Source organism: Amphiprion ocellaris, chromosome 6, assembly GCF_022539595.1.
Source record: "Amphiprion ocellaris isolate individual 3 ecotype Okinawa chromosome 6, ASM2253959v1, whole genome shotgun sequence".
Taxonomy (NCBI): Eukaryota; Metazoa; Chordata; class Actinopteri; family Pomacentridae; genus Amphiprion; species Amphiprion ocellaris.
The window spans coordinates 9,228,157-9,252,131 of NC_072771.1; the positions used below are offsets into that span (position 1 = coordinate 9,228,157).

Sequence of the window (23,975 nt, forward strand, 5' to 3'; positions counted from 1 at the left end):
GCTCTGTTTAGGTTTCCCTCAGCCTAATTCTCCTTTACCTTGAACCCCATTACCCATCTTCATTTCTTACCACACATTCCTCACATTGTTTTGCTGAAGCTTGTTCCCCTGTTTTCTCATGGTATGATTCCTTGCTTTCTTTAAATTCACATTAAGTTCCTTCTGCACATTCTGTCTCCATTCCTGAAGATTCTCTTTTTCCTGTTAAGCTGGTCTCTTAGGTCACTGGTGATTGAAGAAAAGTTTGAAATGTAGGTTAAATTCTCCAGAAATCGCTAATGAACCATTCAGGTGTCTTAATAGTTGGAAATGACATTAATTGCCTCAACAGAGAATATAGACTAAGGATCAAATGATTATTAGCTTGACTGATTATCAAGGCCAATATATGGCATTTTTGCGATTATTGGTATTGTTATTTTCAAGGGGATATGTAACCAAATATTAACACTGATGTCTGAATAGTTTTGACCCAGCAGATATTATTTTATTTCCAGAAGACCTACAATAAATCTATGAAGGAACCAAAATACATGATTACAATGATCATTGATCATTGGAAATTCAAGACTGCCATGATATTCATGGTCTTTACTAGTATAGGTAAACTTTTGTTCATGACTGCAATAATCCCTGCTGCAGTAAATGACTTTCAACCTCCCTTCGTCTCACCTTGGAGGAAGCAATCACTCTCTGCCTCTAAATGGATGCGTCATGTTCAGTCTGGCTGATGTACACTTCAGACACTTCCTTCTAATCACATTTTTAATGAGGCACTTCATCCAAAAAAATATACTGCTGATTTATTGTGAATTTCCAATTATAAACCCTACAGAGCAATTCATTTAGCCAAAATGTTTGGAGCTGGCAAATACGGTTTGTCCTCCAGTAATGGAATGAAAGGATACTATGTCAGTTGGATGGATTATCAGGAGGCTCAAAAAACTCTATATTAAAAAAATCAGAGCCATGAGGAAACTGTGTTGTTTGTTTAGAAACACACAAACACACACACACACACACACACACACACACACACCTAAACCTAATATCTTATTGTCTTATCCTAACATGCCACCAAGACTTCAACCTAAACTTTAATGACATTTACTTTAATAAGAATAAATAGTACTACAAGAATGTATTTTTCCTCTGTTGTGGATAGCAAGCGACATACTCAATCTGCCAACTTACTCCACATGGTGTTTGCTCCTCTTTGGCCCATTAAATTCTGTACTAATGCAGTAGTAGATTGACTTCATAAAACATGTTAAAGTCAGACTAATAATAAATTTTAAAAAATTATTTTTTTGAAGAAAATGCACGTGATTGTTGACAGCTTACAAAACAAATTGAAATGACACCAAAGGCACCAATTGAATTGACTGATTGTCATTTCTCTCAACTTGAAGGTTTAAATAGGTTGAACACTTTGAAGCTTTTGCTGCTTGAAATGGTCAACTAAGAGCCAGGAGACATAACAAGTGTGAAGAAGCTGAGGAAAGAAAACATCAAGGAAGAGTTAATTAGAGTTGGAATTTAATGTGCTGCACAGAACTATACTAGCCAATCGCTAAATCGGAACTTACTGTACTTCCAGACAAGTACTGTCCAAGGCCACAACATTGAAATGAAAACAGGAGAAGAAGCAGCAACATCCAGATCGTCTCATGGCCTGACCAACACTAAAACTCTATTTGAAAATGCCCTTCTTTAACATCATTTCTACGGAAAAATCCGTAGGTGGCACTGCAGCACACAAAGTTCTGCTGCATTCTCTGTAGGGCACAACAAGTACGGTGGCACAATTAATGACACTAAATATACATTAAAAAAGGACAGAAAGGTTCCAAAAAGAGTTCCTATTTTAACCCTTTGATCCGCAGTGTGGGTGAGGAGATACTCATTTTCCACTGGATTTGGGTAACTTTTGACGCGTCAAAGAGTTAAAAAACTGAGACAAATAGACTTCTCTTGTAATTCCACCAATTACCACATAGCACCTCTATTCATAACACTAACATACAATGCATGGAGGGGCCAAATTGCTGGCATTTTTGGGGAAGTTTCAAGTTCAACAATCTGTTTATAGACTGAAATGGATCAAACACGACATTTTAAATAGAAATAATTTAGAAGATAGGTCAGTCCATATCAATTCTGACAGAATTCAGAAAAAACAGGGGTAGCTTCTATTTAGAGTTTACGTAACGGTGATTTATGACCCAAAACAAAGTTTTGAAAAATATTTTTGGCGGAACTTTGAGAATTTGTATGCTTTCAGACATGGGAAATTTTGTATTTTACCCTTTAAAACCATCCTACCTGTGACACCATTTAAAGGGTTAAATATAACTCATACTACCATGAAAGACAACAAACAAGACAGAGGCAGAGAAACTTATCATTATTGGCCCTTAAAAATGTGTTGAAAATACAGAAAACCATTAAAAATCATATATAGTCAATCAGCACACAAAAGCTAATAGCTAAACATGCTTAAGATGTTAATTTGGAATCATGTTTTTTCATGCATGTGTGTGGGAGTAGCCAACCAAAAATTGTACAGAATACAGAAAATATGTTATAGCATTCACATAATTAGAATGTGCATTTCATGGAGAAACTGCTGTGTGATTACTGAAACCTGCTACTGCTTCTACACTTTAACCCATATATAGGAGCAACAACCTGAAGCCATGGAGGTTCAATTGGTTTTTCACGATATAAATATGTACTAAATATGTGAATATATGTAAGCTTACTAATATTCTTTTACTAATTTACAGTAAAACTTTTACCACGCTTAAAAAGAACTGTTACATAGTGTGTTTTTTTCCATACAAAAAAATCAAAAGTACAGTAAAGGGCTTTCAGCAAATGCACTAATAAAGAAGCAAGTCCACCAGCAGTCCAGAGTAATTGTTAAATGGGTTGAGATTGTAACCATCACGAGTCCCAGTTGGCCAAATTGAGAACTAGACCAAGAAGAATCTTGGTCAGGTAGGTGACCAGGAACCCAAGAGTCCCCCTAACAGAGGTTCAGAATCTCCACAGAGATGGGTTAATCTGCCGAAAGGACAACCATCTCAGCAGTACTTCTTCCATCCGGCCTTTATGGTAAAGCAGCTAAACGGAGGCCAATCTAAGTAAAAGGCAAATAACAGCCTGCTTGGAGTCAAGGCAAAATTCTTCAGACAAAACGTGAACATACAGTATGTCAGAGCACCATGTCAACAACAGGCACTTCTCATCACCTGGCTAGTAACATTTCCCAGGTGAAGCATGGTAGTGGCAGCATCATGATGAGGGTGCTTCTCAGCCGCAAAGACAGAAAACCTGGTCAGAGTTATGGGATGGGTGAATTCAGCCAAACAGACAGGTTCTTGAAGAAAACCAGCTTCCGATTACAGAGACCTTAAACTGTCAAGATGACTCATCTTTCTGCACGTCAATGACCCAAAAGGCAAGGCAACGCTGGAGTGGCTTTAGGACAAGCCTTTGACAGTGCTTGAGTGGCCTGGTCAGAAATCTGTAAGATGTGGCAGCGTACAGACACATCCAGTCTGATGAAGCTTGAGAGCATCTACCAGGAAAAATAGGACAAACTTCCCAAATCCAGCTGTGCAAAGTTTGTATGGGCTGAAACAAGAAGACGGGCTTCTACATGTTTTCAGTTTTTCTCCAAGCGTTACTGATTGCCGACTGATGAAAACTGAAATGAGTTAAGTTACTGATTCAACATCCAAAGTAAGTGAAAGTCTTATCTAAGTGTCGCAATTTCAAGAGTTGCCGTTCGCATTTCCTCATCCTTTATATATTATTTCCACAAGACACATCTCCTGCTTCCCTCCAAAGCACAATTTAGGCTTGATGCAATTATTTCATGTTCTAAAATCATCAGAATCCATTCATGCTAGTCCCAAAAAAATCACTTCCATAACCCTAACCCTATCTTTCGATATGTCCATCCTTAACGTCCACTGAGAAATATCCGTTCAACTCTTTCTTCTTTCGACAGCCATATTTAATCCGTGCAAGCAAAAAAAAAAATTATAGTAAATGAGATTTCCTATGTGTCCAGACTTTAGGGACACCTTGTAGAAGAACAAATCATGTGACAACAAAGGTTGCTTCTTTCAATCCTCAAATTAGTAAAGAAAAACCAGGACAGGAGACAATTTAAATTTCGACAACCAATTAGCTGAAAAGACCCTTTGCCTTTGCCCACTCCAGTCTATGGTAGAACACAGCGATGTTTGCATTTAAAAGAAAGTTAACAGAACTTACCCACCTACCCAAGAATATATGATACTGAATGGTCTCACTTTGAGCAGACATGCTCTTCATTTAAAGACTGTGCCTTACATCTTGTGCTTTCCTTTACCTGTTTAAAGCTTTACTAATAAATGTTTTGACATCAACAGTGACTCAAATGTCTATGTGTAATTGTAAAGCGCTAATTTAAAAGGGTGAGTTACAAAATACAGACACTCTGCAGCTGGTGAGTAGCTCGTGAGTGGAGCATTTTGCATCTCAAGAGCCGCACATTTCTCTGAGGAGTTGGGGGCGACAGAAACAGCAGTAAAACAGAGTTAAGATGATTCATCAGGTGGATACAAATACAGATCTAAATGTTACTCAGTGTCTGTTGCATTTGTAATTAAGCAACTGTTGGCAAAGCTTGGATCAAAATATCAGATGTTCTATTTTTCACTTGTGTACACACACTACCGTTCAAAAGTTTGGGGTCACATTGAAATGTCCTCATCTTTAAAAGAAACACATATTTTTTCAATGAAGATAACATTAAATGAATCAGAAATCCAGTCTAGACATTTTTAATGTGGCAAATGACTGTTCTAGCTGCAAATGGCTGATTTTTAATGGAATATCCCCTACAGGGGTAAAGAGGCCCATTTCCAGTAACCATCACTCCTATGTTCTAATGCTACATTGTGTTAGCTAATGGTGTTGAAAGGCTAATTGATGATTAGAAAACCCTTGTGCATTTATGTTAGCACATGAATAAAATTGTGAGTTTTCATGGAAAACATGAAATTGCCTGCGTGCCTGTTTGTGTTTGGTAGTGGAAGTGCCCATAAGTGGTAAGTGTCCAAATACTGTTTCTGAACAAACGGGACATGACTTAGTCTTTGAGGAATATAGGTGATGGTCTTTGAAACACACTCAGGGAATACTATGGCTGTGTGTTCTGTTGGTGGGCACTTTTTTTCAGCTGCATTTTCATCTACATTTAACGTATCCATGTGTACATATTCATCAGGTTATTGTGATATGTATATCTTGCAAACTATATTTCCTAGAGTACGTTACAGAATATTTGTTTATATTCATGCATCATGCATCCCCTGGTGTAGGGCCTTGTGGATCTGTCTAGGAATGTTCTGGAGGGAGTTGTTCTTAAATGTTAACTAAAAATACTTTCATGCTCAAATGAAGCGTAGCTTTTAGTAAAGGAAACCTGTTTCTATATTAACTGCTTCTGTACAACATGCCAACATTCACGACCATAAGGAATCATGGGGAAAAAAACATAAACTGCCTCTAAATGGCCTAAAGAGGAAGAGCTACCACACTGTTACCTCAAAGGATTTACAGATAACCTCCTATGTCTCCGGTGCCAGGCCTCAATGAAGCAGCTGCTAGTCTGTTAGCATTTATAATTGATTTAGCTGTCAGTTAACCTTCTGCTATGGATTTGCAAACTTTCTTATCCGTCAGCAGCTTCATCCTTGATCAAAGCTTTCTCTCTCTCTTTTTCTCATCCCGTCCTTTCGTCACTTTTTCACTTTGAAAATTGTTTCTCTCTTTTCTTTCCTTCGGTTTCCTTTTTTCCTTTCTCTCCTCATTTTACATCTTCTCTGAGAGCAGCTGTGCAGTCTCCATAGAGACCGTGGGTTTTGCCCAGCTCACTGTACAACTATCATTCGTAGAGAGACTAGATTTGCGACAGTAACACTGCTTGCCGCTGTTACTGGGGATCAACTGTACTGTACAGCTGAATACTGAGAGCCATGTATGTCACATTCATTTTGATTCATGATTTGCTTGGTATAGTTGCATCAGCTCAACATGTCTGTGTTATTTACCCAAAAAGCTTTATTTAGACCACTACTGTACCAGTAAAATAATTAATCTTTTTTAAAGTAGCATAAGTTAATGTTTTATATTGACAATGGATCAAATAAATGTGTAATGTGAAGGTTACTGGTTGTAGTTACAGAACAGGAACTATGCCGTCTTCAGTCACCTTCAGAAAGTATTTCAATTTGATTTTATTTCTGTGATTTGGTTTTGTTGCCCTTTAGTTGTGGTTTGCTTCCTGTTCACTCGGAGTTTGTTTACATGGACATGACTGTCTCGGTTAAAATCATGTTTTGAAGTATATTAGTTTTTGTTTGTATAAGTAAACATACAGCAGGTCCTCAGTTTACGATGTACAGCATTTCATTGTTATGTCAGAACTGGTTACATGGAACTAGTTGGCGAGCGGAGTGGACGAATACGTCATCACGCAGCTTTGTTTACATTTGGCGGTTGTACGCCACCTTGGATTGTTCTACATTCACTAACCTTTGGACCTAAAGATCAGAAAAACACACAGAGGGACATTATTTGATCAAGTTGGAATAACAGTGCAACATATTCTGTTTTTCTGTTGTTGTATTCATATTATGTTCTGTTGTCGTCTTGTAAAATGACTAATACATGCATGAAAGCCATTAGTATTCATGACTTATCCGATGAACTGATCGATATCATGATACACGGAATGGCTTTGTTTACATTTTCACTGGAGGTCCGACTTGCAACGAAAATCGACTTACGTTGGCATTCCAATGCTACGGCCCAACTGTATAACAATTTCAGAAGCGTGCCCTTTATAGCTTCAGAAACCTAAATATGTTTTCTTGTGTAGGCCACAAAACTTGCTCTTATCCAAAGAGAGTGTCCACCAGCAAGATATGGTTTGTAATAACCCTATTTAATAACCAGTGTGTAATAACCATATTTTTCCTTTAAAGAACAGTACACTGGACTAAAATTGCAGAGGGTAATGTTGCCATTTCACTTTGAACTGATGGTGGCAGTGTTCTCTCACTGTCCCAATGTCAAACTCAAGATGCATTTCATAATTTAGCTTGATGTTTTATGCATGTGCTAACTAGCAATGAAGACAGTAATATTCTTGTGAACTGCTGCTACAACGCTGGAGTTTCCAGTATTATAGTTGTTGAAAATGACCCGTCAGCTGGCACCAGAAAACACAGCACACGCTCCTGCACATGCTTCTCTCTGTAATGTTAACACGTGAGAGCATCGTGAGTCCTGCACAAAAACACATACAATGACGTGACCCACTTGTTGATAATTTCATTCAATAGCAACTAATATGGCCAGGCTGGAGCATGAAGAGGACCAAGCCATCCATATAACATGTGCTCTGAATAGCAGCTGTTGTCAGCACAAACAAAATCTCTAATAAAGTACCATTGTACACCTACCTCCCTACAGAGAGACACCAACACATTTAAACACTAGCTGATGAGCAAAGCGGAGTGCTTAGCAGCCACAGAAGCATGCGATTTCTATTTTTTCAGGAGTAGATGAAGGCCAAACCAGAACTAATACTGTTTCGTCAATATATGTTGAATAATTTGTTGATGGACGTTTGACTTCATCAGGTGGATGCAAACACAACTCTAAATGACTGACCACGCTGCTCCATGTCTGCTAGATATGTATTTATATGTATGTAATTGTTTGCCAACATCTTTCTTATTATGTCATAATTACCCTGTACCTTGATAGTAACTAATTACCAATAAGGGATAGATTTGGTTTACTGACTATTTCATCTCCCCAGGTAAAATTCAGGATGATGGAGCATTTTATGGTGCTGGCCCTATTTTCTAGAGCAGCTTGCCAATCACTATTAGAACTTCCCTCTCCATAGATAAGTTTAAAACCTGTCATAATCTCTATTTTTAGCCTGGGAATAATAAACATGAAGATATACATATGACCACAATTTGTCACTTAAGCCCTTTTGAGACATAGGACATGGATCACTGCTGGCTTCATCAGTGTGTAAGGAAGAGCATTCTAGTCATTCAGACAGAGATCGCTTTTCTCTGAATGTTCCTCACGGCCTCTAGCAGACATATTCCCCACAGTGTTGGAGAGTGCCACGTGATATTTGTTATTCACAAAATATTAGATAATACACCAAGTGATGTAAATGTACATCATGCAGGCTAATCAGCTTTTTACGCTGTCCAAATAACTAACTCAGTTTGTTTCTGATATCTTCAACAGTGAACCTGAAAGTTCAGAGACTCATCGTGAGGAACAGTCACAATGCAACAAAATATTTAACTGCAGCTGATGACTCTGTGCAACAGTTCAGCACTCTTGACCCTGGTCAAGTTTACGAAGACCCTCACGCTTGCTCATTTTTCTTTTTCCCAACACATCACCTTCAAAAACAGACCATGTGCTGCCTAATATATCGCACCCCTCTATAGGTGCTAAGGTTACAAGATAATCAATGGTATTCACTTCACCTATCAGTGGTTTTAATGTTGTTGTACAACTGGGTCATGATTTGCCTTTAATTTCTGAATCAGCTGGTTTACGTCAGTCAACACCTATAGGGGCATATAGGATTGATGCGATCTCAGTTAAGTGCTGACTAGTCTGTTCTGCTTTCATCATCAATCCTATGAACAGCTTTAATGAGGCAAAACCAGGGCTGTGTCATTATAAATCGAGACAGAAATGACGTAACTGTTACTATTCTTATAGCAGAAGTACTCCAGTGAATCTCTTGTGTCTCCTCCAAGTTTGACGTCTGCAGGTAAATGGGCTAAAAACAGCTGCTCCCACATAAACACAAACCCTACGTAGACCAAGCCCTCTATCAGGACACCAGTAAATGCAGCAGGCAGCTAAAAAAAAAAACAGCTGCCTGAAGACAGAGCCAGCCTCAGCTTTTGGAAACAGCACAAACATTACTAAAATAAATCGGCTGACAGGTTTTAGAGACTCTGATGGCTACTAATAGACCCTGTAGGGATTAAAAGCCCCACAATATGCACAGTCAGATGGAACAGTTGCAGAGGTCACCATGTCAGATTATATCACATATCTGGAGAATGGCATTCTAATCTCACTCAGTATATGTGTCTGCGTGACAGTTTTTTTTTTTTTTACTTTATTATTTGTGAATGATTAAGCCAGTTAGAAGGCGATATTGTTTTTTGACAGTCACAAGGGCATAAGGAACTAGATCATGTACACTGGTGCATTTTGGGACTTTTGTTTGAACTATTTTTGTCCAGTAGAAATGAGAAGTTGGGACTGATCACCTACAGATCAAGAGACGCCTGTCAACCACTTACATAATCTATACAATAACACGTCAACACTGTCCACTCTCCTCCCACCAGTTGCAAAATATTACATGAGTTTTGCCTCTTTCTGCAAATTTTCTGACACAATTCCATGAAGACGTCTGTGTCTGAATGACAAAAGATGAATATTTTAGCAGCCAGCTGTTTTCATGTCTGACAAGAGATGTATTACAGATCACTGTACACAATATTCTCTCAATAACATTCGTATTCAAACAAAAAAGACCGCAGATAGAGACAGTTGTGTCACAGTAACAGTAGCATAGTTTTATAATACTGTAATATTATATATTATATACTGATGAACACTCCAGCCTGGTAGGTGGCGATAATGAACCTAAAGTCTGTTTGCCAGCCAGAAGAAGATCTACAGGACGCACTCTCAGCGCACAAGAAAGTTTGGTGAACAGCGAACAAAGACGAGACCGTATTGAGCTTGTTGGGCGGAAAGTTTTAAAAATCTTCCTGATGGCAGTTTGGATAAAAGCATGTTTGCGTGCAAATTGTGCAACAAATCTTTCTGATCACTGCAGCACTTCAAGCCAACGGTATCACCTCAATGTAAAATATGTTGCTGTTAGCACCAGAGCTAACATTAGCTACGACAGTTCTGGTATGGGCAAACAGTTTGGCCATCCCATAATAGACCACTTTTCAATACATGAATGTGTCTGAATTTACAAAAAGTCTTAAAATGTTGAATATAATCACTATAATTGCACTTTGAGTTTGCAGTAATCTGTGAATGTAGTAGACAGATGAAAAATGCACATAAATAGAAATGAAACATAACTATTTTTGTAGTTTGGCCCCGTAAAGCCTGACCTATCAAAAAATAGCCAGAAAATTCAATTTTTTGGGAACTGAGATGTTTATTACCTTTTTAACAAAATCTACAAAAAAAAGCCATATAATTTTGTTTAGATTTTTTGTATCATACTTGATACATTGGGCAGTTTTCCCAACTTTTTGCTCTGAACAATGTTGATTTTAGAAACAGAAACTAGTTTTGTCCTATTTATTTAACTATTTATCGTGTTGATGAGATAGAGGTCTCAGAAACTCATGCATCAGATATGATGCAAATGGTAGTAAATGTCTAGTCATCCATTCAGTCATCAACCAAAATTTACTTGAATTAAAAAACTTTGCTTATTGTGTCAAATACTGCTATTTGACAAAAATGCAATTAATCGCAATTAATTAATTACAAAGCCACTAATTAATTAGATTTTAAAAATTTAATCATGTCTCACCACTAATTTTAACTGGAAACAGTGCTTGAACTAACTGTCTGGTACTACATGTTAAAAACTTTAATCTATGCTATCGCCATGACAAGTAAGCAAACTCAATCCATTGAAGCTCTGGTAATGGTTGAAACCACAGTGATACGCAAGAGAGAGTGGGCCTTAAATCCCATTTTTTCATCCAACAGACTGCGTGGAGTTGAAAAATTGTGGGTGTTTATAAGACGGGGGCAGTCTAATGACAAGACGCACTGCACAGTATCACACTGTACTGTGAAAAGGTTGGCTCTGCTTTCTGTAGCTTAACATATTAGGAACTAAAATTTAGGATAGCTCTGCTTCTGCTGCTTCAATTGTGACAATATTGAAAAATCTCTTTGTAAGTCCCCTAACTTAATGAAATGCAACAGTGAAGCAGGTTAATACCACTTAGGCTTTGTAAGATCCTGTTCCATGAACATTCATGGTACATCTATATATTTTATCCTACCTGCATAATTATGTAAATTCTACCTTCAAAAATGAAATGGTAACAACAAAAGTTCATACCTGCTTCTATAAATATCACTGCAGGAAGTTGATATGAACTTTCTAGAACAGGGGTGTCAAACATGCGGCCCGTGGGCCAAAAGGGGCCAGAGGGTCTAATCTGGTCCGTGGGACAACTTTGGAAAGTGTAAAAATTACTGAGAAGACATTAATTTCAAATTGTAAATTTGTAAAACGGTAAATTTAAAATATTTTCTTGACCTTGACAAGTTGTTTTGATCATAAAGTAAAATACTAGATTGCTCAAAGTCCTTTTGTCACTTTGTGCCGCGTTTTTGTAATATTTTGTCTTTTGGTTTTTTGTGTGACTTTTGTCGTGTGTCTCATGTTTTTGTTTTGTTTCTTTTTTCTGTGTTTCCTTTTTGTCTCACTTGTGTTTTACGTCTTATTTTTGTCACTTTGTCTTTCGCTATACTCGTTTTCTCGCTTGTGTCGTTTGTCCACTTTTTTGTCACATTGTATCTCGTTTTTGTAATAGTTTGTCGTGTTTTTGTTGTTTTTTTGTCTGTTTTTGTCTGACTTTTGTCGTTCTGATTATAAAGTAAGTGTATAAACAATAAACTGTGGCATAATATTGTTGAAATTGAACTTTTTCTTCAGAAAGTTCAGGTTGTTCATGACGTTTTGGAAAAAGATCATTTCTTAAGTGTGAACATTTTTAGAACATGCATTTTTTGCACCAAAACAAAGGAAAGATTTGGAATTGTCGTTATTTATAGGTTATTATGCTGTGATTTTACTGGTCACTTCAGATCAAAATGGGCTGAAACTAAAATAAGTTTGACACCCCTGCTCTGGAATATTCTCCATCAGGTGCTGTCAAGACGTCGTTTCACAGTGACATGTTGATGCATGGATTGTGAATTTAGAATGAAACTCAGTAAATGCATATTTACTGTGACACAAGTAAATATGTAACTGCGATATTGTGTTAATAATAACTTCCTCAGGTCAACACTTCCTGAGCTTACAGCATCAGGCCTGTCCATAACTGAGCCTAATAAACCCAGACACACAAATGACAGAACTGTTTATCCACAAACAACTTGTTTGACAGAGATATACGGGCCTTACGGAGCACAGATAGGAAACGATCAGCATCGCATCACAGAGCTCACTGCGGTGTTATTGTAATGTCTGCCAACAGGTTAGGAGTTCCTCAGAGAGACAGGTACTGCTAGAATTAGCCCAGATAGCAGCTGCAGTCATTGCAGCAGCAGAGCAGCTAAACCGACGCCCGTCTGACAACCAAACACGACTCTTCTCATCGAAATGTACACACTGTCATGCGAGGAAACGTCTTATCTTACCGATCCCCTCCTCTTCAGAGAGATGTTTTTCCACAGAAGAAGATGGAGCTGGTGCAGGAATCCCATTTTACCTCCCACTTCTGCTTCAGTCTGTCCCAAATTTAGGAAATTAGCATACCGGCGGTGGCCTGTGACTGGATTTAAATAACTGGGGAATTTCTTTCCCGAGCATCACGTCCAAGCCTCTGTCGGCCTCACATTTGAACGAATAATATTAAGGTTATTTACACAGATATTTGGACCGAGGAATGCTCAGTTGCCTGTGACTGGCAGTAAACAGCCTAACAGGACTGTTTGGTTTCCGTGTGTCGGCGGACCACCGGGCGGCCGTTTCTCCGCGAGTCCGGTCAGCTTTAAAACGCGACGTTTAGAGTTGGGTCAGGAAACCAGTATTGGAGCAGCCGGTCATGAAGCTAACCACGGCCAGTAACAGCTACACTTCCGGTCCTGCCTTTAAAAACAAAAGCTCTCCGGATGTGCAAACACTGAATTCCTTTCTATCATACTATTCTGCTCTCTCAGAGGGAGACAGCAGACTGCTTTAAACCGCTTTGGTACTCAACAACGAAATAGGATACTTTCACAGAAAATAAACTACCCAACAATTAATTAATTAGTCAGTTATCAATATTTCTCAATTAGAATTAACAATTTAAGTCTTCTGTTATTAAAGAAATTCCTGAAATATATGAAAACATTTAATAGAAACAGTTTTACTTCAACACTTTAATACTACTACTACTAAACTACTGCTACTACTACTACTACTACTACTACTACTACTACTACTACTACTAATAATAATAATAATAATAATAATAATAATAATAATAATAATAATAATAATAACAATAATAATAATAACTAGAAACGCACTCAGAGAGTGCAGTACTCCACCAAAGTTGCTCCTTCCCTCATATGGCATTGTCAGAAATGCAGCATAGTTTTGTAGAAATGCAGTAATTGTTTATTAGTTACTGATGATCAGAAATCACGGCAACATAGAATGTGGTCATTTGATTCAGATGTACCCACAAACAAAATGACCTTGCGCTAAACACAGGCGTGTGTTATGCATGTGTACGTTATGTACAGATACCAAATCGCGTGACCTAAACATGTAGCAGGCGGTGGGAATTGATGGGACTCAGAAACACCCCTACAACTGAATCAACTGCTCTTTGTATGATTTCCGACGGATAAGTCCCAGTAAGTCCACAGCGGTGGATTTGTAATCGGATCGCCATCATGTGATCGTCAGCAAGCAGCTGATTCAGCGTTCAGTTCTTGCAATGATATGGAAATCCTTAATAAATCTGTGGATCCAGACTATAAGCCACATCACTGCCAAAATCAAATCAATTGATCCTTGTGTCATTGCTGACCTTACCTGAAAATTTCATCCAAATCCCTTATTCCGTTTCTGAGTAATGTTGTGCACAAACAAACGTACACCAATCATCAGATAACTCCACTGCATTCCTTGGCGGAGTAATAAAAACAAGAAAAGCACTCAGAGACCGCAGTACTCTGCCAAGGCTGCTCAGTCGTATGATTTCCTGTGAATATGTCCTGATAAGTCCACAGCAGTGGATCTGTAGTAGAATCGCAATCATGTGATCGTCAGCAGGCAGATGATGTAGTGTTCACTTGTTGTCATAGTTACAGTGACGCCGCTATCTGATACAAAAATCTTTAACAAATCTGTGGATCCAGACTATAAGCTGTATCACTGCCAAATTTTAATCAGGTGGTCCTTGTGTCATTTCTGACCTTCCCTGAAAATTTCATCCAAATCTGTTATTCCATTTTTGAGTATTGTTGCGCACAGACAGAAAAACAGAAGGACAAACATATGCCGATCATCAAATAACTCCGCCACGTTCCTTAGTGGAGTAATAATGATGTGTTTAAATAATTTTTCATGCAAAAAATTTGCTGGCTCCAAGCCCATCATCAGAACAGGGCCTTACTAATGATCTAATGTCTCCATGTAAGCAAATCCCTGCAGTCAGGTTCCAACATATGGTAGAAAGCCTTAAACTAGAGGAATAGAGACTGTTAGAGTAGTATATTTGTCTTCAAGGTTTTGGAATGATGTGTTCAAAAAATGCATAGAGTATGAGTGAAATATTCCAGTGTCCACATACTTTTACCCATGTAGTGTGCCTGATGAAGATTTTTACTGGACTGAATCTCTTTTCTGTCTGAAGATGCCTTTTTCTTGCAGATCTTACTAACCTACATTATACCCACACAAATTTTCTGCTTTTATTTTGAAAGCACAATCTTAGTTGAGGTCTTCTTATAAATGATTGGATACATTTTGGTATAAACAGATTGGAGACAGTGCCAAGCATTATTAAACTACAACAACAACAAAAACATTTGTTACTGCTATGATATAAATTATGTCTTAGTTGTCTATAGGTGATTGTTGGGTGCTGCTTATGTTTGAACATTCAGTGTCACTGTGGGGGGGGGGGGGTAGTCAGCTACTTTTATTACAAGGTAGTTTCTAGTGTCTCGTATTGTAGCTGCATGTGTGTGTATGTGTGCGTGCGTGCGTGCGTGTGTGTACCAGCTGTAAAAATACATCATTTTTTTAATTCTATCTCATAAATCAGGCACTTGCTTGTATGATTTTATGAGACATTTTTAAGGCATATGTATGGTGTATGTATTTAAATCTGTGTAAATATTTTGTTTCAACCTGGACTTGGCCCTCACATTTAAGGACTAGTCTCATTAAAACAGGTTTTCAGAAGTAACACAAAGAGACACATAATGATTCAAACAGATGATCATCTAAATATATATGCAAATGATTGCAAAGAAACAGCTTTGCTGGTAATGGTTAAGTCTTTCAGTCTGGGTGTTTTACTCCTACCACTGCTATAACTAAATACTACTGGTAGACCTGTACCAAAAGCTCTGCTTCCCACCTGACATTGCATCCACCAACCTGCGACTGGACCTAGTGCTATGGTCAGCTTCACTTAGGCATATCTACATCATCGAGCTCACAGTGCCCTGGGAGAGCTCAGTAGAGGAGGCCTATGAGTGTAAGAAACTGAGGTATACGTAGCTTGCCGCCGATGCAAAACAGCAAGGCTGGAAGGTGAGGGTCCAACCAGTCAAAGTAGGCTGCAGAGGATTCATAGCCACCTCGACATCCAGGCTTCTCCAGGAGATGGGAGTAGGCAGGAAGGCCCACTGGCAGGTGATCAAGGACCTCTCCAGAGCTGCTGAAAAGGGAAGTCAGTGGCTGTGGCTGAAGAGAAAGGATTCCACCTGGGCCTTCAGGTGAGTAGATGGCATCTAGGGGGTGAACCTGGGATGCTGGGATTCACTGCTGAACCTCTGGAGGTGTCGTGGGCTTATCAGTGAAACACTGAAGAAGGAGGGCACCCACATGATAACCCAGAGGATGTCCTCACTCACTTGACCATCTCACAGAGGCTTAGGTGTCTCATGTATGCAAGAAGGAATATCAACATCTAGTCCTACACAACAGATCTAATAAGTCAACTTTTGGGTGCCCGTATAGCTCAATGCGTTGAGCGGGCGACCCATGTACATGGGCTGGTCCCCGATGCAGCTGGCCCGGGTTCGAGTCCCACTCGTGGCCCTTTGCTACATGTCTTCCCCCGACTCTTCTCCCCTGTTTCCTGTCTCTCTCTCACTGCGCCTATCTAATAAAGCTGACAAAAAGGCCAAAAAAATAACTTTAAAAAAAAAAAAGTCAACTTTTGCTAACGGTACTAAAGTAGCTATCCATAAATGTTTGTCTAGCTCTGCATCTATGGGTCATTAGAAGGTTTATTAAACCCCCTTCGAATAAATGTCACTCCTTGGTCACTAATGAATGCAGGAAATTGATGTTCAATTCTCACTGGATTGAACATGAATCAAGAACCAGATCACCAGGTCAAACTGATATAGTTGGTTCAGTTCAATTCAATTTTATTTATATAGCGCCAATTACAATTCAGATTGTCTTAAGACACTTTACAGAACCTGTATGTCTGAAACCCCAGGCTGGAGCCTATCCCAGTCGACCAGCTAAATGTTATTAATTTAATATTCCTTGGATGTTCTGATGCAGTTGTTATCTGAGTTAGAAAATTAATGATTTAATCTGATCTAATTGTGTTAACTTAATGTCAACTACATTAATGTCTGTGGTGTAAATTCTTTACCAATAGTAAATGCCTCTGTTAATCTCACATTTGGGCATCAGAGTGTCCCAGCTGGTCCAGACAGGAACATTTCTTAGTCACCATGTTGTGCTGATTTGTACAGATTTTAGGAGCTTTAAGATAACTTACTGCAGGACAGTGGAGCAACAAGGAAAAGTATGTAAATGAGGAGTGATGAGCAGAAATTTCACATGAGATTTGATTAGGCCCACAAATGTTACAGAAGGGGTGCACAAATTTACAACATGGTAGGCTAGCCAGGACTGTATGGATATGGAGCTTGAAGCTTATAAGCAACTCATTATTGGGATTTGGGTCTTAAAGTAAACAAATCTGTAGCACATCAAAGTATTTTTTCTGAGGAAGAAATTCAAACACCTCCTCATCAACTTCAGTGTCGTTTCATCACTGACATAGTCAAAGATTGGAATATCAAATTTCTTGAGAAGTGTGAAGACAAAATATTTGATGAATGATGGACTCGATGATTATAATGCAGCCTCAAGGGGGCACAAGCCAGTGTCCTCCGTGTGCCGGTCCCAAACCTGGATAAATGCAAAGGGTTGTGTCAGGAAGGGCAGCCCACATAAAACCTACTCCAAGTCAAATATGCAGATCAATCCTATGATTTCTATATCTGAACGGTCGATGCCCAAGTTTACAATAACCCCCATGGTGCTGGTGGAAACTGGGCTACTGTGATGTTCAATGTTGTTAGCAGCTGCGCCCCACAGGTAGAATGTGAGCCAGAAGAGAGAATCCAGAGAAGTTCTGGAGGGAGATTGAAGTGATACAGATTATCCCCAGAAGTAAGAGAGTGGTGATTGATGCAGACTTTAATGGACATGTTAGTGCAGGCAACAGACGTGACGAAGTGATGGGCAGGTTTAGTATCCAGGATAGGAAGGCAGAAGGAGGTAGACTTTAAGCAAAAAAGATGGAAATGGCTGTCGTGAATATTTTCTTCCAGAAGAGGCAGGAACAGAGTGACTTATAAGAGCAGAGGTAGGAGCACACAGGTGGACTACATCTTGTATAGACAGTATAATCTGAAGGAGATCAGTGACTTCAAAGCAGTGGCAGGTGTGAGTGTGGACAGACAGCTGACAGGATCTGGGTGGTCAGGAGGTGCTTCCAGATGACTGGAAACTACAGCTAAAGTGATCAGGGAGACAAGTAGGAGAGAACTTGGTGTGCCATCTGAAAGGAAAGTAGATAAGGAGACTTGATGGTGGAATGAGGAAGTGCAGATGTGTATACAGGGAAAGAGATTAGCCAAGAAGAGGTGGGACACTAAGAGGACTGAAGAGAGTAGACAAAGGTACAGGGAGATGCAGCATAAGGTGAAAATAGAGGTGGTAAAGGCCAAACGAAGGGTGTACAATAACTTGTATGCTAGGTTGGACAGTAAGGAGGGAGAGACTGATTTATACAGGTTGGCAAGGCAGAGAGATAGAGATGGGAAGGACATGCAGCAGGTTAGAGTGATTAAGGATAGAGATGGAAATGTATTAACAGGTGCCAGAAGTGTGATGGGAAGATGGAATGGGCTGAGGTAACCTGAGGACAAGGGGGTTGCTGCTCTGGGGACTGGGAAAACGTTGGAGAAAGTGGCCCTCTCCCCGACATGAGGCTCCAGGAAGCTCATGATGGAGAAATACCTTCACATTGTCCGATATTCTGCCCCAGCACCACTCTCTCTCCTTAATGTATGAATCACTAAGATTTTTCCATTTCCATTACCACTCATCCTGATATGGCTTCTGTGAGGCTCAGGCGCAGGAAAGCGATGGAGACGAGCAGATGCAGAATCAGCAGTTTACTCACAAGGCGAACAGTTACAAGAACTACAAGACTGAATCGGAAGACAACAACCAGAAGAAGAATCAGATTACTGATGTAAACAAATTCGGATAACCCATTAGTGCCTCTAGAGGCTGGCGGACTATGCAAAGAGATATCACCTGAGCAAGATAACTAACCCACTGCAGGTATAACCTAGGCAGGAAAGTGAAACTATACACTAAGAAATAAGGAGTATAAAATGAACGAAGCTGGAGTACCAGGCAAAAAACAAAAGAGTGAAAACACTCACAGGAGAAACTCGAGGTATACTAATTTACAGAAAACTACAATACAAGAACTAATACTAGTCTGAACATACACGGACTGAGACTTAGCTGACAGCACGGGGTTTGGAGAGACAGGCGAGCCGGGGGTAAACAACGAGGGTGGAGTGGTTTGGAGAAGGCTTGGCATGTGGCTGATGGGAGGGGGCTGCGACAGCAGGCGTGAGGAGGAGCAGAAGTGGTTAGAGGTGGCGGTGGAGAGAGGTAGATGATCCAGGTGACTATCCGGGAGGGGAACGGAGAGTAGAGAATGGCGGACAGGCTCAACAATGAAGTCCAGGAAGCCAGGTGAGTCCAGGAAGCAGGAACAGATTGTGCACGAGCGAGTGGCAGTCCATACTAGGGAGAAACAGAAATACAGGTTACTGAGGCTCTTCGAGAAACAGAGGCTGGATAGAATGAGTCAAAGACTGACTAGTATCATTCACGGTCCAGCACAGAGCGATGAGTGGCGTCTGGTTATATTGTAGTAAGGTAGAATCCTGATTGGCTCCGATCCACCTGCTTGCGCTTCTGCTGATTGCTGATTGTCATCACCTGCCGCCGCAGCCTCTGTGCCAAGCACACCTAAAAAGGAAAACAGAAAGGCGGGGGGAAGGAGGGGCTCTAGTCAGAGCCTGCAGCAGCAGGCCTGACACATCCTGTAAACAAGTGAAGAAAATGTGAGACATTTTCTGTTATAATAAATTACATCCTCAATTCAGAAAGCGATATGTTTGTAAAGGTAATGAGGGGAAAAACATAAACCTAACCAGTGTTTACAGATTTTGCCAGTAGTGCAATAAGTATTCACACCCTATAGTTGAGCAAAAGCAATAATACTACTAAAATAATCCATTTCAGTAAAAGTAAGTAAAAATCCTGCAAAGATGTACTTAAGTAAAAATATGAGTATTGTCTGCAAAATTTACTATAAATTTACTGTCTATCAGAAGCAGAAGTGCCAGTACTTATTTTGTGATTATATGCTCCATGTCAGCACAAAGATATATAATGTTTATGGATTAATATTACTGCAGCGATAATATGTGTCGCATTTTATTAAAGCAGGTGTTAATACTTAAGTTGCTTTACATGCTGTAGGGTAGTTTAAACTACAGCAGTGTATCAGATTCTGTAAGATCCCCATATGTTTGTGTTGTTGCTGTCCTTGTAACTGAGTATGCCAGATTGAATGGAAACCTGTTTCCAAGCAAAACCTTTTTCCAAGTTTCTATACAACTGCAGCTTTTCCTCCATTTTGCCTTCCATGCCCAGTGACAAATCTTGTTTGTATTTGCTGCCAGGTTATGTGTGCAAGGGTCAAAAGTCAACAGATCTGAACATGCCGATTGTGTGACTGCTGACCTGTGCTTTGCTTGGCACAGTGGCTCACTGTTGTTGCATAGCGCAAGCTTATTGATATGAATTGACTTCAGAACATGGCAGTGTAGTTTCCACATCCTGTGTGAATATCGCTTCATCATTAATCTGATTAAACAGATGGAACACAGACTCTTGAGAATAACTCTCTTTCTAAGTTTGCAGACAATTTACAAGAACAAAAACTGTATTTCAATAACACCCTGATGGAAAGGGGAAAACACAGAAAGCACAATAAGTGCACCTATTTTGAACAGGGTGTAGTAAATAATGTAACTGTGCAGCACTTTGATTTCATTTTGGCACAAAATATCTGTGAAAAGAAACATTTCCCTGAGATTTAAATGCAACATTTCCGAGAAGAAAAAGTTTATCATTAGGCTTGTTAGCTCATTTATTTAATGGAGCCATAGCGCATTGTTGCAAGCCCGTGTCTGTGTTGATGACAATGAATTATAGCGAGCACATAATTGAACATAATTGATCCCCATCCCTACTTCTAAGTATGACGTACCTACTTCCATTCCATCTACATCGAATTTAGAGGCTTTCCTTGAGTGCTTCCTTGCCATTATCCATTTGGACTCTGCACACGTGCCTTTTCCTGTTCTCTGTAACACAGGTTATTTAATAATGCACGTAAAATAATGGCTGCAAATAGTACTACTGGTTTCACCTCAGAATTATCTGATAGATAGCAAAAACTCAGCTGAATAGACAGCATCTTCAATTATATCCATACTGTTGACAAATACAGCATATGTTGTTTTTATGGATGAAGCTGCAGTTTACTTTTGTCACAGCCTTCACTGCATCCTCAACAAATTCTTCTACTTTGTGGTCCTCTGCCACAAAGACACCCCTGAAATATGGTGTGGCGTCAGCTCGACTGTGAGGAAAATTAAGAAAAATACAACAACCCTTACAATTTTAAGATAAAGCTTGGAGTTCCCATCTACACACAAAGGTAACATGTCAGGAGTGCAAGCAGGGCAAACAAATGACTACAGAGCACTACAGAGTTGGTCTCCTCAAACGATGCTCAGGCATATTCTAGAAAGCTCTGCTGCAGTGTATTTCCATTTATCTGTCCAGACTGAAATCATGAAAAAATTTAATTTCACGATTGGTCTTTGTTGTATTGACTAAACCTGACAGAAACTGCGGTTAAACTTATTTTTCCTGCATTCTATGACCTTTGGTACCTTGAGAGATCTGGTGCAATAACTTTGGTTTCCCAAAATGAATTCAGGAGCTCAGTACAAGATACATGTAGCATTGACTCTTGCCCAGGCCTTGACTTTATGAACACTTCCTTCCACCTAAAAAAAAAAAAAAAAAAAAAAGAAATTTGAATTTGGATGATTTCTACAACTTCACTCAAATCAATGTGAAAAAGTCGATATTTGCCAAAAAGCGCGAAGTTTGTATCACTGTAATAAATATCACAGGGTCCTTTGCATCAACAGTCTTGTCTTTGTCCTGACAGGGATAGACCTGTGGGCCTGATGGTAGGCAAAATATCAAAAGAAAACATGCTCACTAATATTTGTTTACTCTATGAATGCTTGCTAAAACAGGAGATTATTGTGAACTGGATTATTACACTGACTTTAGGCCATGCCAGACCTTCTTAGGCTTCACAATGTCCTCACACTGCATTTTGTCCACTCTCTTCCTGTCAAAGAATGGACTTCTGCTGTGATGTAGTAATTCACAATCCTCACACAGCCACTGTTCAGGGAGCATTCAACACATCAATGCTAACAGTATTTAAGGTAAAGTGGAGAGATACAATATATTGCCAAAAGTATTCGCTCACCTGCCTTGACTCGCATATGAACATAAGTGACATCCCATTCCTAATCCACAGGGTTCAATATGACGTTGGTCCACCCTTTGCAGCTATAACAGCTTCAACTCTTCTGGGAAGGCTGTCCACAAGGTTTAGGAGTGTGTTTATGGGAATTTTTCACCATTCTTCCAGAAGTGCATTTGTGAGGTCATACACTGATGTTGGACCAGAAGGCCTGGCTCTCAGTCTCCGCTCTAATTCATCCCAAAGGTGTTCTATCGGGTTGAGGTCAGGACTCTGTGCAGGCCAGTCAAGTTCATCCACACCAGACTCTGTCATACATGTCTTTATGGACCTTGCTTTGTGCACTGGTGCACAGTCATGTTGGAAGAGGAAGGGGCCAGCTCCAAACTGTTCCCACAAAGTTGGGAGCATGGAATTGTCCAAAATGTCTTGATATGCTGAAGCATTCAGAGTTCCTTTCACTGGAACTAAGGGGCCAAGCCCAGCTCCTGAAAAACAACCCCACACCATAATCCCCCCTCCACCAAACTTTACACTTGGCACAATGCAGTCCGAAAAGTATGGTTCTCCTGGCAACCGCCAAACCCAGACTCGTCCATCAGATTGCCAGATGGAGAAGCGTGATTGGTCACTCCAGAGAAGGCGTCTCCACTGCTCTAGAGTCCAGTGGTGGCTGCTTTACACCACTGCATCCCACGCTTTGCATTGCACTTGGTGATGTATGGCTTGGATGCAGCTGCTTGGCCATGGAAACCCATTCCATGAAGCTCTCTGCTGAAGCACTGTTCTTGAGCTAATCTGAAGCCCACATGAAGTTTGAAGGTCTGTAGCGATTGACTCTGCAGAAAGTTGGCGACCTCTTCGCACTATGCACCTCAGCATCCGTTGACCCCGCTCCATCAGTTTACGTGTCCTACCACTTGGTGGTTGAGTTGCTGTCGTTCCCACACACTTCCACTTTCTTATAATACAGATGACAGTTGACTGTGGAATATTTAGGAGCCAGGAAATGTCACGACTGGATTTGTTGCACAGGTGGCATCCTATCACAGTTCCACACTGGAATTCACTGAACTTCTGAGAGCTACCCATTCTTTCACAAATGTTTGTAAAAGCAGTCTGCATGCCTAGGTGCTTGATTTTATACACCTGTGGCCATGGAAGTGATTGGAACACCTGATTCTGATTATTTGGATGGCTGAGCCAATACTTTTGGCAATATAGTGTATATGTGATGTGGAACTGAGGAATTGTAAAATATTCTCATTTTAGATTAGATAATTAAATCTTACCACTGCAGACTGTTAAAAGTGGTCCTGCTACTGAAGACCAATGGCCTTTCTAGTCTGTTGTCTGCAGATCTTTTTTATCAAACACAACACAAGTCTCTGAAGTGATGTATAATGATTTCAAATACAGAATTTGCTGTTTATTTACCAAATTGCATTTAGGGAATCAGCTCTGTCTCTAAGGTGGTAACGGAGCCAGGTCAACGGGAACATGCTGTTATGCCCTCCACCTTCACCACTACTTAGCTGGCAGTTCTCTCTCCTTTACCCTTCCATGTGTGAGTGTGAGTGTGTACTTTCTCCTGACTAGGTCTGATTGGATAACCAGCTGAGTGAGGACACCTGCAACAGTGAGTGGCTCACCTGTCCATGATCTCCACCTGCCATAAAGGAAGGGCTCAGTTCACCATTTGACGTCAGACCATTGTACTACACTCTATGACTTGACTCAGGCCAGTTCCAATTCAGTCTGTTGCTTTAGTCGCACTAACCTGTGTTCTCCTGTCTACTTCTCTGTGCCGCTCCCCATTGGATTCTTGGTCAGGCTCACTGAATTCTATGCCTGCCTGGATTCTTGTTCCCCATCTCCTGCTCTCTGAGTATGTCTTACCCTAAAGACCCACAT

General features: G+C 39.9%; 1 protein-coding gene across 1 annotated transcript in view; it reads right to left on the reverse strand.

Annotated features, from left to right (window-relative positions):
- Window positions 1-12,974, reverse strand: part of abca2 (ATP-binding cassette, sub-family A (ABC1), member 2) — a 115,721-nt gene extending 102,747 nt beyond the window's left edge. Inside the window, exon 1 of the mRNA XM_023288000.3 lies at window positions 12,550-12,974. Coding sequence (XP_023143768.2) covers window positions 12,550-12,615 — 66 coding nt within the window. The 5' untranslated portion in view covers window positions 12,616-12,974. The remainder of the gene's footprint in view (window positions 1-12,549) is intronic.
- Window positions 12,975-23,975: the final 11,001 nt, after the last annotated feature.